The sequence below is a fragment of the Lissotriton vulgaris genome, chromosome 12, assembly GCF_964263255.1.
Source record: "Lissotriton vulgaris chromosome 12, aLisVul1.2, whole genome shotgun sequence".
Taxonomy (NCBI): Eukaryota; Metazoa; Chordata; class Amphibia; order Caudata; family Salamandridae; genus Lissotriton; species Lissotriton vulgaris.
The window spans coordinates 135660422-135677096 of record NC_141700.1 but is presented as its reverse complement, the minus strand read 5'-3'; the positions used below and the strand labels follow the sequence as shown (position 1 = coordinate 135677096).

The following is a 16675-nucleotide window of genomic DNA, read 5'->3' as shown; positions in this document are numbered from 1 at the left end:
TACAATCTTTCCATACCTATTGTCCGATATTGACATTCATAAACGTAATGCCCTGTACACCAAACTCACTACATCACAGGTAGAATATCAGCATTACATAAGTCAGTCATTATAATTACCCATGACTAATTTTGCAAACTAGGAGAGGATAGGGAAAGGGACCTCGCCGAATTAAGTGAGGAGGAATGGAGGTTTGCTCAAATGGCTGGCGGAGATTTGGGTGTCTACCCAATATCATTTAATACTTCTTAAATTTTACATAGAATCTATCTGAATCAACACAGCTTATGGTGAATGCAGTGAGCCCCAAGTCCATCCTGTCTCTGTTGCTCTACGGAAATGTCTTTCACATCATTTGATCCTATAGAATCATTCAACCCTTTTGGAATGCAAAAGTGGTCAGAATAGAAGAAGTTGTGTGCTTCTGGTTGCATCTAACACCCGAAAATTCCCTGATAAAACCATTTCTGGTAAATTTTTATGCAAGATATAGCCAAACCTGGAGAAATCCTAGTCCCTGTAGCATATCAAAATAGAAAAAAAGGTATTGTTACATGCAGTATATTGAAAAAACTCATATATGAAGCATGTGGATGCACGCGTTAACTTGGTCTGATGTGTGACAAATTGTGGGCGTACAGGGTGTGTGCAGATACTTACTGAATTTTAACCACTTGTTCCCCTCCACCCATTTGCCCCCTGGCAAAACAAACATTGATTGTACAGCATGGTTAAAAGTTTTTTTTTAAAGCAACATTAAGAGAAAATGCAGACCGTCGCCATAGTGCTTTTAATTTTCTTTACTTTAAGCCATGTTGTATGTCAGCTGTGCAGCTGTATAACATGATTAAAACACATTGACAAGGCCAATACCTCTTGCTGGATGTACGTCGTTACAACGCATGCTTTTACAATGCATGCCTTTACGACGCAACTTTTACAATGCAAGTCGTTACAACGACTTGCGTTGGGAGGCGCTGGATAGTGAATAGTTTAATTTACTATTCCAACTTCAGTCCCCGTGGATATTAGGGAAGGTGTTGGATAGTAAATTAAAACTATTCCCTATCCTAGAGCGACCCCCAGCGCAAGTCGTTGTAATGACTTGCGTTGTAATGGTTGCGTCGTAAAGGTACTTTGTTGTAAAAGTTGCGTTGTAAATGCTGTTCCCCCCTCTTGCATAGTCAAATCATATAGGCTTTGCCACAGTTTGTTAGCTTCTGTATCGTAATCAAAATCTCACAAAAAAATTTATTCTTTTTAAGGGTATTCATTTTTATAATGAAAAAAAATGTCAATCCTGAGAAAAGAAACATAACTTCACTTTAATCTTTTTTCCAGTGACTGTAGATAGGTTTAATAAAAAAGGAAATTGAATGGAAGATTTACATTCTCACAGACCCTGCCCATGTGGTGTGTGGGTTATAACTGTAGGAACTTATGACGGAGAGCAGGGAGTTCAGATGGGAAAAACTTGGATGATGACAGCACAAAAACTACAATCCCATCAGAAAGCAGCAGCAGCAACACGGACAACGAGGAAGAAAAAACAACACGGATAACGAGAAAGAAGAAACAAGAAGCAGCGTGGACAACAAGGAAGAAGAAAATAAAAAAAGAGTACCTCAATCACAGCATGAGGGCACTAATCAAGATGAAACAATCAGTACTTGGTCAATGCGCCACAAAAAAGAAGAGGAAGTGAAGCCAGCACATTCTGGCCAATTAGGAAACCGCAACTAAGAGCGACAATGAAGCCAATGAATGGTAAGCAATTGGCGCTCACTAAGCCCCTTACTTGTACACAATATCTCTTGCAAGCTATAGCGCATAGGTGCTGTCTTTCGCGAGACTTAAAAATATATAAATACTGTAACTCAGCAGTTGTACAGATTACTACAGTACAATATGTAACATAACAGAGGTAGTTGATTTTGAGTATATCTTATGACTACAATTTACAACATAAGTATTTAAAAGGAAGAAAAAACCACATGTACTGAACCAACCTTACCTGCGCTGCCAACCCCCCAGCAAGATGAATGTTACTTGTGATCAGGTGAAGAAGATCTTGGAATTTGGCATCACTGTACTCAAACCGATTCCCAAACACGAGTGAGCAGATTATGTTTGAGACAGCATTGATTATTTTGAAATGAGGATCAAATGGCAGACCTGCATACAAATGACAGAAAAATAAGTTACTGAACTGGGAACTTAAAGAGACACTACCTTACACAAGAGTTCACATTGCTAACTCTTGGAGGTACAGCATGCTGATGGAGCATTTAATGCCCATAAACCAGTGCTCCTTTTGACTTTCACAGGCTTCGAGGGGTGTGCAAATGATTTGATTGTCTGAAGCAGTTTTGTGTTTCTCAAGCCTGACTGTTAGTCACAACCTGACTAACTGAATGATAATATTACAAAGGCACTGCACCCCTCAAGGAGCTAGCCCTTTAGATACTGAATGCCACCAAATGCTGTTAGGTACAAAACAAACAGCAGACAATGCAAGCTGATTTAACCTTGGGCACAAGATTTTTCCTTCCATTTTATTTATTTCGTTTTGTTAAACGTTGTTGCAGTAAATATACAAAAGGTCAATATACTTTGTAATAGCAGCAAACACCATGACTATATGACATAAATAAACAAAACACATTTTCTTAACTTAGCTCTGTTTCTAAAGCACATTTCTTGAAGTGCAAAAAATGAAGGATAGTAATTATGGAATGGCGCGAGAGTTCATAAATACAGCCTACTCAAGATATCAATGTTTGCATTCACAAAGCAATCTGATCCAAACTACATTTCAATTGTGGACTTTCAACATTATTCTGTATGATACCCATCTCTAATCTAGAAAGGTCTATGAACTGCTTCCATCATTCATACGTAAGCGGAGGTTACTCTCTAGTCATAATCTTGCAATAGAGAGTGTTCCCATCACATCAGTCACTGCTACAATTCCAAACATTTAGTGGGAATTATAGTGAAAAGCCAAGTAATATCTGCTTTGCAGATGGATAGTGAGAACATGTGAGCAATTTACAGAGCTCCTGGAACACATGAGTCCAAAAACCAGGATCTTTATGTTATCAATAAATGAGTCAGATGAGCAGCTGTTGTGAGGAACCAAAATCAGAATCATTGCGACAAAGCCATGTACGACTCCTTTAGCGGAATAGTATATATATGTATATCTTGAATACATTTGAAGTGATGGGTCTTGAGATGTGAAACAGTGACAATTATGTGCACTAGAATTATACTTTTAGGTACTTCATCTTCAGCACTCATTTCACCTAGTCTGACCACCCATCTTTTCATCAGGTGCTGCAAATTATCAAGCTGTTCCTCCAGCAATGAATGATATACCCGGACAATAATACTTTTGCAAATTAAGGTAACAAGGTCAGCAAAGGTGAATTGTGGCAGGTTCATGTTAGAATGCGAGATTTGAGGAAAATACTCAACTATCTTTATATCCGTGAAGAACCCTAAAGTAGAGATTGGATATAACAAGGATAGCAATGTGAAAGAGTGGAAAACTGAGCCATCATACAATTGTCTTAGGTATTGTAAAGTAGTTGGATCACTAATGAAAAAATGTATCATGAAAACAATTTGGTAAAGATGGATTAAGCCAAAAAATGGTACCTCTAGTGAGCCTTGGGCACTGAAACCTTCAACTGATTGCAACCAGATAAGTACATATACAGTTAAAGTCTGGAACCGGGTTCTTTAAAGTATGATGGATAAATGAAAACAGTGAGTATAATTCACAATAATCTCAAGAGATATTTAGTAATTGTACATAATTGTCAAGATCTAGCAAAAAATGCAACCCAATAATAGAATTTAGCAAAATAGAATACCTCCATACTACAGTATGCAAGTGGAGCAGCAAAAGACTAAGAGCACTGCTTGGTTTCTACCAGAACTACCAGAAGAAATGAAACAAAGAGGACTCAACTATAGAAAATAAGTTATTGGCATAAGGAGTGGAAGTGTATGAAATCGGAACAAGAGTTTTAGTAACATAGGGCCTGATTTAGTTTGGCGGACAGCGTATATACCGATTCCATGGCTGATTACCCTACTCCCACTTTGGAGAAGGTACTCCGCACGCCAAATTTAGAGATGTCTGCTCGCCCAGCTGACATTTCTTGCATTCACATTACTGCTGTTCCTGTTAATGCATTTAAAGTTTGATGGACAGCTCCGCCAACATGACGGTGCTGTCCGTCAAATTTTAATGTTCTTTTTATTTTCAAAAACAAAATACCTAAGTGGGATTTTGTGTTTGCGAATATATATTTAAAAACAAAATCAATTAATCCTTCACGCTTGAGGGTCATTTTGCTGTTTTCACTGTTCTTTACATCAGGGTTTTAGCCGATGGTTACGGACAGTGAAAACTTGCCATTTGACTGAACACTCTAAATAGGGTGGGCAGTCAAACTAAATCACGCCCATAATCATTTTTATAATATTGCACCATCCCATGATCCCTGACGGCAGTGCGTTCTTTTTGTGTGAATGTGATTGAATAAGTTAATAGTACTTCCTCATTTAGCTTAAACATATCCTGAATGTGAATGTAAATGTTAATGCCCCCATTTGTGGCAGAGCATACTTAGCAACAATTAAAGATAAAAGCCTACCATAACAGGTTGTTGCATGCCACAGAAATGTGTGCTAGCAGAAAGACTGACCATGCTGTCATATAAGAACCTAAATCCTTGGTCATTAGGTGCTTATTGCCACCAGAAGATTAGCCATGAGACACTGTATGCCATCAGGGTCTTGGGCCCAAGACACTCCCTTCCACATAAGGTTTAATCACAAAATTGAACAATCTAATATACGTCTTGACAACAAAAATACCAAAAATTACCAAAAGCTGCCTTGCAAGATGATGCATCCTGCCAGAAATTTAAAGTCAAGTCACAGAACATCCTCAAAACGTAGGATATTTGATACATCATAGAAATAAACGCGGGATCATAAGACATTGAATGCCACGAGAAGCTTCATCTCAGTAGAACACATTACATAAAAGAGTCAGTCACAATTTCAGAATTCTATCAAATGCTTAGCAGACCGCGTGGTCAAATGCTTGTCCACAAAATGCTGAATGTCACCTAAAACAAGGCCATAGTTTGCTACATGCTATCTAAAGCCTGACCAGAATGTGCAAATTGAATAAGGATTGTACCTAACGGTGTTAATGACTTTAACATATAGACAGAACTTATTTTGGAGTTTCACCTTGGTTAGAACGGTTATCTAAAAAATCTTCGAATTCTCACAAAGTTTTGAAAGGGAAGCAGTAATTTAAAATAATAAAAGCATATTTAGATTTCCCTGCCATTTCCCGATTATAGCAAATTGTCAATTCCACCACAAAACAGCACTTGCACACAGAACATTTTAATTGGAAAATCTTGTCTTTTTTGGAGACAATACTGCTTACAGAAAATGTTACAAGTACAATCTAGTCTCAAAAGATAGCAAAGGACCCTAATAAGGCAAGTGTAGATAGGGAAAGTTTATCAAATGGTATAGACAGCAATACCCTTATATCCTTTAATTAACTCTTATTCTTCGACTGCAACTTAGAAACTCCAATCCGGATGTTACTACACATTATTTCTAAACACATTGGAAGTTTCACAAATTTAAGAACAATTATCAGACATTAACCCACTCTTTGAAAGCTATGTCCAACAGTAAAAATATTGAACATAAATAGTACGAAACCACAGGTATGTACATGAATAACATACACAAGCATATAAAAAGATTTATACACAAGTTTCTTATATGCAGTAAAGTTTACTGCACAAAGACAACACTTATATATACTGAAACTACTGACACATGTAAAAGTAATATGTAGCAGCAAGATGATTAAAACTCCCATGCTGCATTAAAAGTGTTAATTCATAAATGGAGAGGGTGTTGCTGTGTGTAATATAGGAGTATAGTCTAGGCAGCCTTGTCGCTGGAGGAGAGATATTCTGTTTCACTAGGGGCGTGTGAAATGTGAGCAATTTGCGTTTGCATACTTATATAAAACTCTGCAAAATTTAAGTTAAATGAAAATCCAACGTTTGCATTATATTTTAGGAAGAAATGCATCTCATGTATATTTTGGATGCAAGGATTTATTTTATGCTAAAATAACTAGCGTAGAAAACACAAATGACGCAAACAACAGCTCCTCACACTAACATTTTCTATGTGGCGTAGTTGCAAAATTTCAGGATTTTCCTGTTAGAAGCAAAAAACTATATTCGACAAATTCTCTAAGATTACAGTGGCATATTGGAAATGTCATCTGGGCCTAGTGTTTTTGCCATCAAGGGAAGAAGGCAAAGGAAGTAAGGATTGGAATGATAACCACATATTAAAGAATGACATGTAAATTCAAGGAAACATGCATTTCAGGCATATTAACCACGCTATGGAAAAACATTAATAAACTGTGTATACTAGGCATGAAGGTAGAAAATTGCCCTTCTCTCACTTTTTAAACCTGATCAGACTGATTCTGGTAAGCGAAGAGTCTAAATGCAGCCCAGCCCAGACTCATCCAGGAAAGGCAGGACACACCTCGACCCCACCAGTGGCTGTCTGAAGAGAATGCACATCCCCAGCCCCTGTCACTACAAAGTCAGACAGTCAATCCACAAACCCAGTAGAGGAGCACAAGATGGCTAAGCAAGAAAATACCTACTTTCTAAAAGTGGTATTTTTCAAACACAGAAAATAAAAATCATCTTTGCTAAAAGATGTATTTTTACACTGAGTCCATGCATACTAAACTCCATGTCCCTATCTGGTCCGAATGGAAGTTATGCTAATAAGGTGTAAAACTCCCATTCTTTCCTATGGGCGGATAGCCTTGCAGTAGTGAAAAACAAAATACACTGTAATTCACCAACAGGACATGTCACACACACCAGTACATCTCCTACCTTTAACATACACAGCACCCTGCCCGCAGGGGTACCATGGGCCTACCCTAGGGGTGACTTATGCGTAAGACAAGGGAAGATTAGGACCTGGTAAGTGGGTGAATTCGCCACGTCGACATGGCAGTTACAAACTGCATGCAGACCCTGTAGTGGCAGGTCTGAGATACCTTTTCAGGGCTACTCATATGTGTGGCACAATCAGTGCTGCAGGCCCACTAGTAGCATTTGATTTACAGGCCCTGTCACACTCAGTGCACTTTAATAAATCAAATATGCCAATCATGGAAACACCAATCGATAATAACAATTTACAACAGGAGCACTTGCACTTTAACACTGAACAGCAGTGAGAAAGTGCGCAGAGACACAAAACCGGGAGGTCAGAAGCAAAAAGACAGGGCGAAACACGCCAAAAGATGCCGGGTCTAGGAGATATCCTGAGGCTCTCTATAGAATTTAAAAAAATATCCCTAAGCATGCACAATTTGTACTAAAAGCTTGGAGAGAGACAAATAAGAATTTGGGATGGGAGGGAGTGTTACAAAGGGAAACACCTCTGTGGTACGGTGATGGGCTTGGAGAAGTAGGGAAACTATTGAGTTTCCTTAAGCAGGATCTTATAGGAATTAGTAAATTCTGGAACGTTTGGGACAAAGGTGAACCAGCATCCCTGGAGTCACTTTGGAGAGATTACAAACTAGCAGACATTGAAGTATACAGATACATGCAACTTAGGTATGCACTTAGAGTCCATATTATTGAGAATGCAATTATAGAAGAAAGTGCCCCCATTGAAGACACTGAGCTCCCTCCCAAAAAACAATATCCATTTATTTAGAAACATTTTTAATAATTCTCCAATTCCCTTGGTAAAATAAAGGCGAAGGTGGGGGCTAGACCTAGGTACATTAAAAGATGCAGAACAGGAGACCTTACAAGCTCCAAGAGACATGGCAATGAGAGAAGGATTCCAACAAATTTAGTTATGGATCCTACATAGACCTTTTCAAAGCCAAGAGATCTTAGCAAAATGGATAAGACCAATTATAACAGGTGCAATAGGGACTGCTATCAACGGGGTAATTTTCTACATATATTATGGTCTTACCTCAACTGGAGTCATTGTGGAAGGGTAAACAAGAGTGTTTAATACAATTCACAAATTGCACAGTGGAACGCACAGTTAGACTGTTTCTCTTGAATGTATGGGAATGTATGTTAAAGAGCCCCCCGTTCGGGCTGGACTGTTCCCATGAGGCACAGGGTCAAGGCTGATTTGCATTTGGTCATGTCTGAACTGGGGTGGTGTGGAGTGCAAAAAAACGATGGATTTAGGCCCAGATCTCTGTACTGGGGTGAATGTTTGACATTGTTCTGCATTCTGTCCATCAACTGTTATTTTTGCATTAGTCACCCCAAGTGGGATGGGTATGCTCAGACGTGAGTCTCATGCTCTCCACACCACTGGAGTCAAGCTATCCTGGCTGAAGACGGCTGATAGCCAGAAACCGGTCCTAGGATGCTTGATTCCGGTCCAGGAAAGACATGGCTTGGCAGTTCCGGCTGGACTGTTCCCATGAGGCACAGGGTCAAGGCTGATTTGCATATGGCCATGTCTGAACTGGGGTGGTGTGGAGTGCAAACAAAACGATGGATGTAGGCCCAGATCTCTGTACTGGGGTGAATGTATGACTTTGTTCTGCATTCTGTCCATCAACTGTTATTTTTGCATTTGTCACCCGAGTGGGATGGGTATGCTCAGATGTGAGTCCCATGCTCTCCACACCACTGGAGTCAAGCTATCCTGGTTGAAGACGGCTGATAAACAAACACTGGGATTCTATCAATTATTATGTGAATAGTGAATATTTATTACTATTTTTATTTTTAGTTTTAGGTTGTTTTGTTTATCACTAGGTGATAAAGATGTGTAATGTCAGTCTCAGTTGATGACTAAGACAAGGACTTATGTATTTTAAAAACACATAAGTGCTTGTCTTAGTCATCAACTGAGACTGACATTACACATCTTTATCACCTAGTGATGAACTTAAAAAATAAAAATAAAAATAGTAATAAATATTCACTATTCACATCACAATTGATAGAATCCCAGTGTTTGTTTATCTAGTTCAGGAGGTTGATTCTATCATTCCTACCTCTACCTCCCCCTTGTCTTTATATGAAGACGGCTATAGCCAGAAACCGGTCCTAGGATGCTTGATTCCGGTCCAGGAAAGACATGGCTTGGAAGTTCAGGCTGGACTGTTCCCATGAGGCACAGGGTCAAGTCTGATTTGCATATGGCCATGTCTGAACTGGGGTGATGTGGAGTGCAAAAAAACGATGGATTTAGGCCCAGATCTCTGTACTGGGGTGAATGTATGACATTGTTCTGCATTCTGTCCATCAACTCTTATTTTTGCATTTGTCACCCCGAGTGGGATGGGTATGCTCAGACGTGAGTCCCATGCTCTCCACACCACTGGAGTCAAGCTATCCTGGCTGAAGACGGTGATAGCCAGAAACCGGTCCTAGGATGCTTGATTCCGGTCCAGGAAAGACATGCCTTGGCAGTTCGTGCTGGACTGTTCCCATGAGGCACAGGGTCAAGGCTGATTTGCATATGGCCATGTCTGAACTGGGGTGTTGTGAAGTGCAAAAAAACGATGGATTTAGGCCCAGATCTCTGTACTGGGGTGAATGTATGACATTGTTCTGCACTCTGTCCATCAACTGTTATTTTTGCATTTGCCACCCCGAGTGGGATGGGTATGCTCAGACGTGAGTCCCATGCTCTCCACACCACTGGAGTCAAGCTATCCTGGCTGAAGACGGCTGATAGCCAGAAACCTGTCCTAGGATGCTTGATTCCGGTCCAGGAAAGACATGGCTTGGCAGTTCGGGCTGGACTGTTCCCATGAGGCACAGGGTCAAGGCTGATTTGCATATGGCCATGTCTGAACTGGGGTGGTGTGGAGTGCAAAAAAACGATGGATTTAGGCCCTGATCTCTGTACTGGGGTGAATGTATGACATTGTTCTGCATTCTGTCCATCAACTGTTATTTTTGCATTTGTCACCCCGAGTGGGATGGGTATGCTCAGACGTGAGTCCCATGCTCTCCACACCACTGGAGTCAAGCTATCCTGGCTGAAGACAGCTGATAGCCAGAAACCGGTCCTAGGATGCTTGATTCCGGTCCAGGAAAGACATGGCTTGGCAGTTCAGGCTGGACTGTTCCCATGAGGCACAGGGTCAAGGCTGATTTGCATATGGCCATGTCTGAACTGAGAGAGAGAGAGAGAGAAACTTGTTTATTTAGACCATAGTCTTTTAAACAATACAAACAAAATGCAAACAGAATCGGACAAAGTACGAGCAGACAAAATATTCCTACGTCATAAATAGTTAAAATTCATATTTGTTAAAAAGAAAAAAAGAGAAGGTTAAAAGAGGGTAACACCTCCTGATACACAATTCATTAAACCCAAATTTTACCAAAGTTTTCACATATCTGGAAGAATAAAAAGACAGATTTAAACTTTATAAAAGGCTTAAAAGAACTTAAAATCAGTGCCCATCCTTCGATATCTCCCTACCAAAATCTTTTACGGCCTTCAGGAATTTGCCCAATGCGATTGCAATTTCTAGCGAATGCATCTCTGTTAGTAAGCCTATCGCATGGGCACGTGTAAATGTCTTATGTGATAGGAATATAGGACGTAAAAACAATTTCCTTAAATCCTGTACAAATGTGCAATCAAGCAAAATGTGCAACATATCGTTTCTTATACCACGCCCACACTTACAATTACCTTCTGGAGCAATCAGTACAGATTTTAATTTCCCGTCTATGTTCCAGGGGTTGATCCCAACCCGGGTCCTTAATATTTCATGTCCTAACCCTTGGTTAGGCAATATTTCCAGATAAGGGAACCAGCCTTCATTTACCCATGAGATCTTTAACCACTGTACTGACTTTTTCTCCTGCATGTAATTTAGGTCCTGTGACCTTGAGAGCGACTGGCCTTGTTCCCTAAGTGTTTTCTTTGTAAAGTGGCCTATCAGGGTGTTATGGGCAGGACTCAATTTAAGACGCCCTGATACTTTCTGGAGAGTCTTTCTCACCTCCTTTGCCCAGCCAAGATTGCTTGTCAGGATTTCCTCTCCACACCATTGTGAGACCTTAGGTGTCACTCCTGGGTCTTGGCGCTTCCAGAATCTTGCTAGGGCCATTTGGGATTGTACACTCCAGGAAATCAGCCCTAGTTCCATTCTGATTGCTCGGACCATTGTACAATTTGGTAAAGACAATAACATTTTTAACATTTTTCCTTCTTCCTGTTCCCACGTATGTTTACCGCTCAAGTATAACACTTCTGCCCCATACAATACTTGGGGGGGGATCATTGCTTCAAATGCCTTTATCATTGGTTTGTGTGTCATGTCTCCATATTCTTAATTAAACTTTTTTAGCCCACAAGTGGATGAGAATGCTTTTGCCTTTTGAGCCTCCAAATGGGTGCGCCATTTTAGTGCACTGTCAAACCAGAGGCCTAAATAGCTATATTCATTAACTGTCTCTAGTTTGTCATCACCCAAAAACCAATTGAAATTCTTCTTACTCTTCCCAAAACATAAAACCTTAGTTTTCTCCCTATTTACAGTCAGTATTTTCCTATCACAATCGTGTTTAAAAGCGGTTAATTTCCTTTGAAGTCCTATTTCAGTTTGATCCATGATCACTAAGTCATCAGCATAAAGAAGGCAAGGGACTTTATGGCCATTCATTTTTGGGCTTGCACTTCTTTCTACTTCAAGGGCAGCGGGGAGATCTGCCAAAAAGATTGAAAATAACAGGGGTGCCAAGACGCACCCCTGTCTAAGTCCGTTCCCTACTAGTATCTTGTGAGTTAGTGCCCCCTGCATATCTCTAATTACCTGGGCCCAGTTTCCACTGTGAAGCTCTTTTAAGATCATCAACAAGCCAACCGGTAATCCATACTTTGACATATCTTCCCAAAGTTTATTTCGATCCACAGAGTCGAACGCTGCCCTAAAATTGACAAAACAACAATGTAACTTCCCATTTTGTTCTATCGATTTCCGGGCCAGGGCCCATAGGGCGAAGCAGTGATCTATTGTAGAGTGGCCTTCTTTAAACCCACCTTGTCCCACTGGGATAATTGCTCTCTCTTCTGCCCAAATCTTTATTCTACCCAATATTATCTTAGCAAAAATGTTCTCTCCAATATCGAGTAGATTAATTAATCTATAGTTCTTTGGTGCATTAACGTCCCCTTTTTTATGGATCGGCCTAATTATCGCACCCTTCCAAGTACTAGGTATTATTCCTGATTTTAGAATTACTGAAAACATGTTAGAGAAAAATTCCGCCCACCATGATGTTCGTGACTTAATTATCAGTGCTGGCAGGTTGTCTGGACCAGCAGCTCTTGTTAAGTTAAGGGTCTTTATCGTCTTCAGTACATTTTCTACTGAGAAGTCAGGTTTTAGATCGTCTACTTGACCTCTGCAGTTCCCCTGCAGTTCCTCTTCAATTTCTCTACCCGCTGGGTATAGTTCTTTCAGGTAAACCTCCCAAGCACCCTCTTCTACCACACAGATCATTGAAGCAGCTGAGGCCATGTCTGAACTGGGGTGGTGTGGATTGCAAAAAAATGATGGATTTAGGCCCAGATCTCTGTACTGGGGTGAATGTATGACATTGTTCTGCATTCTGTCCATCAACTGTTATTTTTGCATTAGTCACCCCGAGTGGGAGGGGTATGCTCAGACATGAGTCTCATGCTCTCTACACCACTGGAGTCAAGCTATCCTGGCTGAAGACGGCTGATAGCCAGAATCCTGTCCTAGGATGCTTGATTCCGGTCAAGGAAAGACATGGCTTGGCAGTTCGGGCTGGACTGTTCCCATGAGGCACAGGGTCAAGGATGATTTGCATATGGCCATGTCTGAACTGGGGTGGTGTGGAGTGCAATAAAAACGATTGATTTAGGCCCAGATCTCTGTACTGGGGTGAATGTATGACATTGTTCTCCATTCTGTCCATTAACTGTTATTTTTGCATTTGTTAAAGAGCCCCTGCCATCAGAAATCGTATCCAACATCAGTCAAGAGGTCCCAATAGTATCAAAGAGTCCACATCACCAGCAAAGTATTCATGCCACCAGTAAGACTCTTCATAACAATAAATAGAGTACTCTCACCACAAGCTAAGAGGGTGGTACCATATCCATTTTTTTTACTGAGATATAGCTTCATTTGTTTTTATGCACTATAAAATTGAAGGGTCTTCCATTGAAATTAATCCAGTATAGTGGTACTGTGAAAAGCAAGTTTTTGTATTGGTAGGCTAATATACGAAATAACAAACTAAATATAAAGTAATAGAATTTGTAAAGGCTTGAGAGTGAACCACTTTGCATATATTGGCAGGGGGGGGGGCTCTTCTAATGTGACTTGCTCCCTCAAGAGGAGTGCCTGGGACCCAAATGCAAAGCTAGCGTACAGCGGACACAGGCCAAAATACCTGTAACACTGATCAACACACCTGTATCTAAGGATATTTCCATCTACGTCCCTAAATAAATGTAGTCGTAGGGATTTTGTTAGACCTCTACTCTCCAATCCAATCCCCATAACCCAAAAACCTTAACAGTGTACCCCAACACGTAACCATATACATGCAAATCATAACCCCTAACCCTATACCCTTATCCTTTGCACCCTACAAGCCTATAACTATACCCATATGCCCCAAACCCTTAACCCCTATTCGCTATACCGTTGATAGAGCTAAATTTCATCAAGATTAAACATCGCTCTGTTTTGTGTTTCAGACAGACTGCATTTAAAATGGCAAGTAGATTTTGGTGCAAGTGAAAACAAATGAAATATGAAATGAGGCCTAATCAAATGCTTTTTAAAAGGGGCACTTTGGTGCATTCAAAGTGAAAGGCATGAAATGAGGCCTGCTCAAAATGCTTTCAGTCTGAAATACTTGTGCTGAATTAACATATGTTTTTTTCAGTGTAGAGAAACTCGTGATTGCAGTTTCCCTTTTAGCCTTGAAGATAATCATGGAATGTGTTCTCTCCTCCCAGCTTCTTTTCCTTGTAATCTACACTCCCTGTTCCTGTCTTAAGAGAATTTGGATTTGTTGCATATGTAGACAGTGCATATTCAGTTCATAACACATCTTCTTATAATGTGTATTAATTAACCAACCATGCACCAACACTACATGTGGGGCAAACGCATTGTGCATGAAAATCTATCTAAAACATTAGAGCATGTTGCTATGAGTATGTATTAACTGTGTGAGCTTTGAAAATTTGCACTGGTGCATATTTATGCTATGTTGTACATTGCACATTTTTGCATGTTGTGCACAATTAATATAAAAGCTGCTTTAAACTAATAGCGTTTGCTAGGTAATAACTAATACAGGGCACTAGTATGGGGGAGGTAAACATAATGGGTTTTATTTCATAAATTAATACTCTTTTGTGTTTCTTTTGTTTTGGGCCCATCATAAAATGGCTGCCTAAGAATCCAGCATGGCTGAGAATTGTTCTGAATGAGAGACGCTTGCGCAAGCTGCATGAACTGCCAAGTGCCTCAAGTGAAGACACATGGGTCAAGGCCACAGTGAACTGTACACTCTTGTCATCATGCCAATGTACCAGTATTTGTTGAAAAGTGTAATTCCTGTGTGCGATGTGAAAGCAAGGAGGAAATGGACTGATACATTTTTCCTATTTAATATTTCAAAAATGTATAATTGTTGATGGTGATACATATGACTGTATTAAGCATTAATGCTTCCTTTGTCAGAACTGGTATGGGTTAGATTTGCAATGAGAACAGGATGGTGAGACCCTCATGTCATCTATGCTAACCAACCACAGTGCAAGTTTCTACTGAAACTGCAACATTATTAGTATAGTCAGCCAAGAATTAGAGTATAAAAAATTACCCCAAAGGAGGCGTGTCAGCCTTAGAGCCTTAGAAGTCTTAGAGGGAGGAGAGGAGAAGAAGCAGATCTGACATAGACATAATATGGGTTAGGTACGTGAACGTCGCGGTTGTAGCCTGGAAGGAGATTGCGTCCGAGGAGAGACAGAGGGAGGTAGGAGTTCTTGCTCATATTTTTTCAGAGAGTCCTTACACGTCATATTTTTGGCAAGGCAGATCACATTCCTCTGTGGTCTTGTGAAGGGTGGACAGCCTCTCTCAGATGAACAGACCAGGGCAGAGAGTGCAGCTGATAAAACAGATTTAAATGTAGATGCTAAAACTCCAAGTCTATACTTTGACTAACTAACTAGTTTTGACAAGATTTATTTGTCTTATGCATTTATTTCTCTTTATGGAAGATTTTTGCCAATTAGTAATTATTGATTAGCCTTGCATAACTCTTCAAAGAATTCTGACTGACATTTGATGCCTCATTCCCTTCCTTTATGGAATGCTTTGTATCCAGTCTGTAATATGTTCAGTATTAATTCTATTTTTCCTATTTTCAATTCTGTAACCTGATTGATATTTGACTAATGAATAAATGGCCAGAGAACTTTAACTTTTAACTAGAAAATAAAACCCTTTAAAATACTCACTACTCTCTTTATTGGCTTAAATAATAATTGTATTTTGAATTTTCATTTTTATGTAAAGTCTCCTGACGGTGATACATGGTGGTAAAGGTCCTTTCACCTATACAGCGGTAAATAGAGGTAAATGAGGTTTTACATTGAGACATTAGCGTGAAAATTACCACTGGATCACCCTTAAACTCTATACTGCTTATCCCTCACTCATACCCCTAACTCCTGAACCTTTAAAGTGTTAACGCCAATCTCAAAGCCTTAACCCCAAACCATTAGCCCTATACATGAAATATAATCTGTAAAACAATACTCAAACCTTTCAACCTATAAGCCCGTATCCAACTTTTAGACCTAATGTCTTTACCGTATACCCAAATGAAAACCTCACGACGCAGTGTGCCTGTGGAAACGTAAATATAACCAGCATCAGCCATGTTTTTGTGCTCAGCCTAATATTGCCCGCAGCAAGTGTCAGTCACAGATGTTGTGGTTCTTTGCATTTTGGCTCCCAAAATAAATAAATGAAATAATTGAAAAGCTTGCTCAACTGAAAGGATTATATATTTTTGTTACTTGTTAATTCCTCTTCTTATTATTTTAACCAAATACCTGCTCATATTCTTTGTGTGAAATCTTCCCATGTGGCCAATACTAGAAATGTGTGTGTAGTGGAGGGTAAATATAGGTGTTGACTGTTCTTCTTGATTATGTCTCCTCCATCGTTTATTACAGGAGGGCACCCTAGCCGACTAAATCTGTGAGTCACGGAGCATTCATTTTTCTTTTGTCAATAAAACCTCCCTGACTCTCAAGCAGTGTGGACAGAGATTTATATGACACCTTCAACTACTAATCCACAAATCCGGGCCATCGATGAGCTCCTTCAGTTTAGACGGGCTATCAAGACCTTTTTATTTGTTTAGCTCATCTGTTGTGTCTCTTCTCCTTTCTGCCCGCTTTTAATGCTGTGTTGTGTTTACCTTCTCAAAGCGCCAGGACGCCCCTTTGCTGGGGCAGCTGTGCGCGGTACAAATAAAATAACATAACATAA

At 39.9% G+C, this 16675-nt stretch overlaps 1 protein-coding gene across 1 annotated transcript in view; it reads right to left on the bottom strand.

Annotated features, from left to right (window-relative positions):
• The window catches only part of LOC147673664 (cytochrome P450 2B1-like), a 151717-nt gene that overhangs the window by 82428 nt on the left and 52614 nt on the right, over positions 1-16675 (bottom strand). Inside the window, exon 5 of the mRNA XM_086947590.1 lies at positions 2015-2175. Within this exon, the coding sequence (XP_086803716.1) occupies positions 2015-2175 (161 nt within the window). The remainder of the gene's footprint in view (positions 1-2014; positions 2176-16675) is intronic.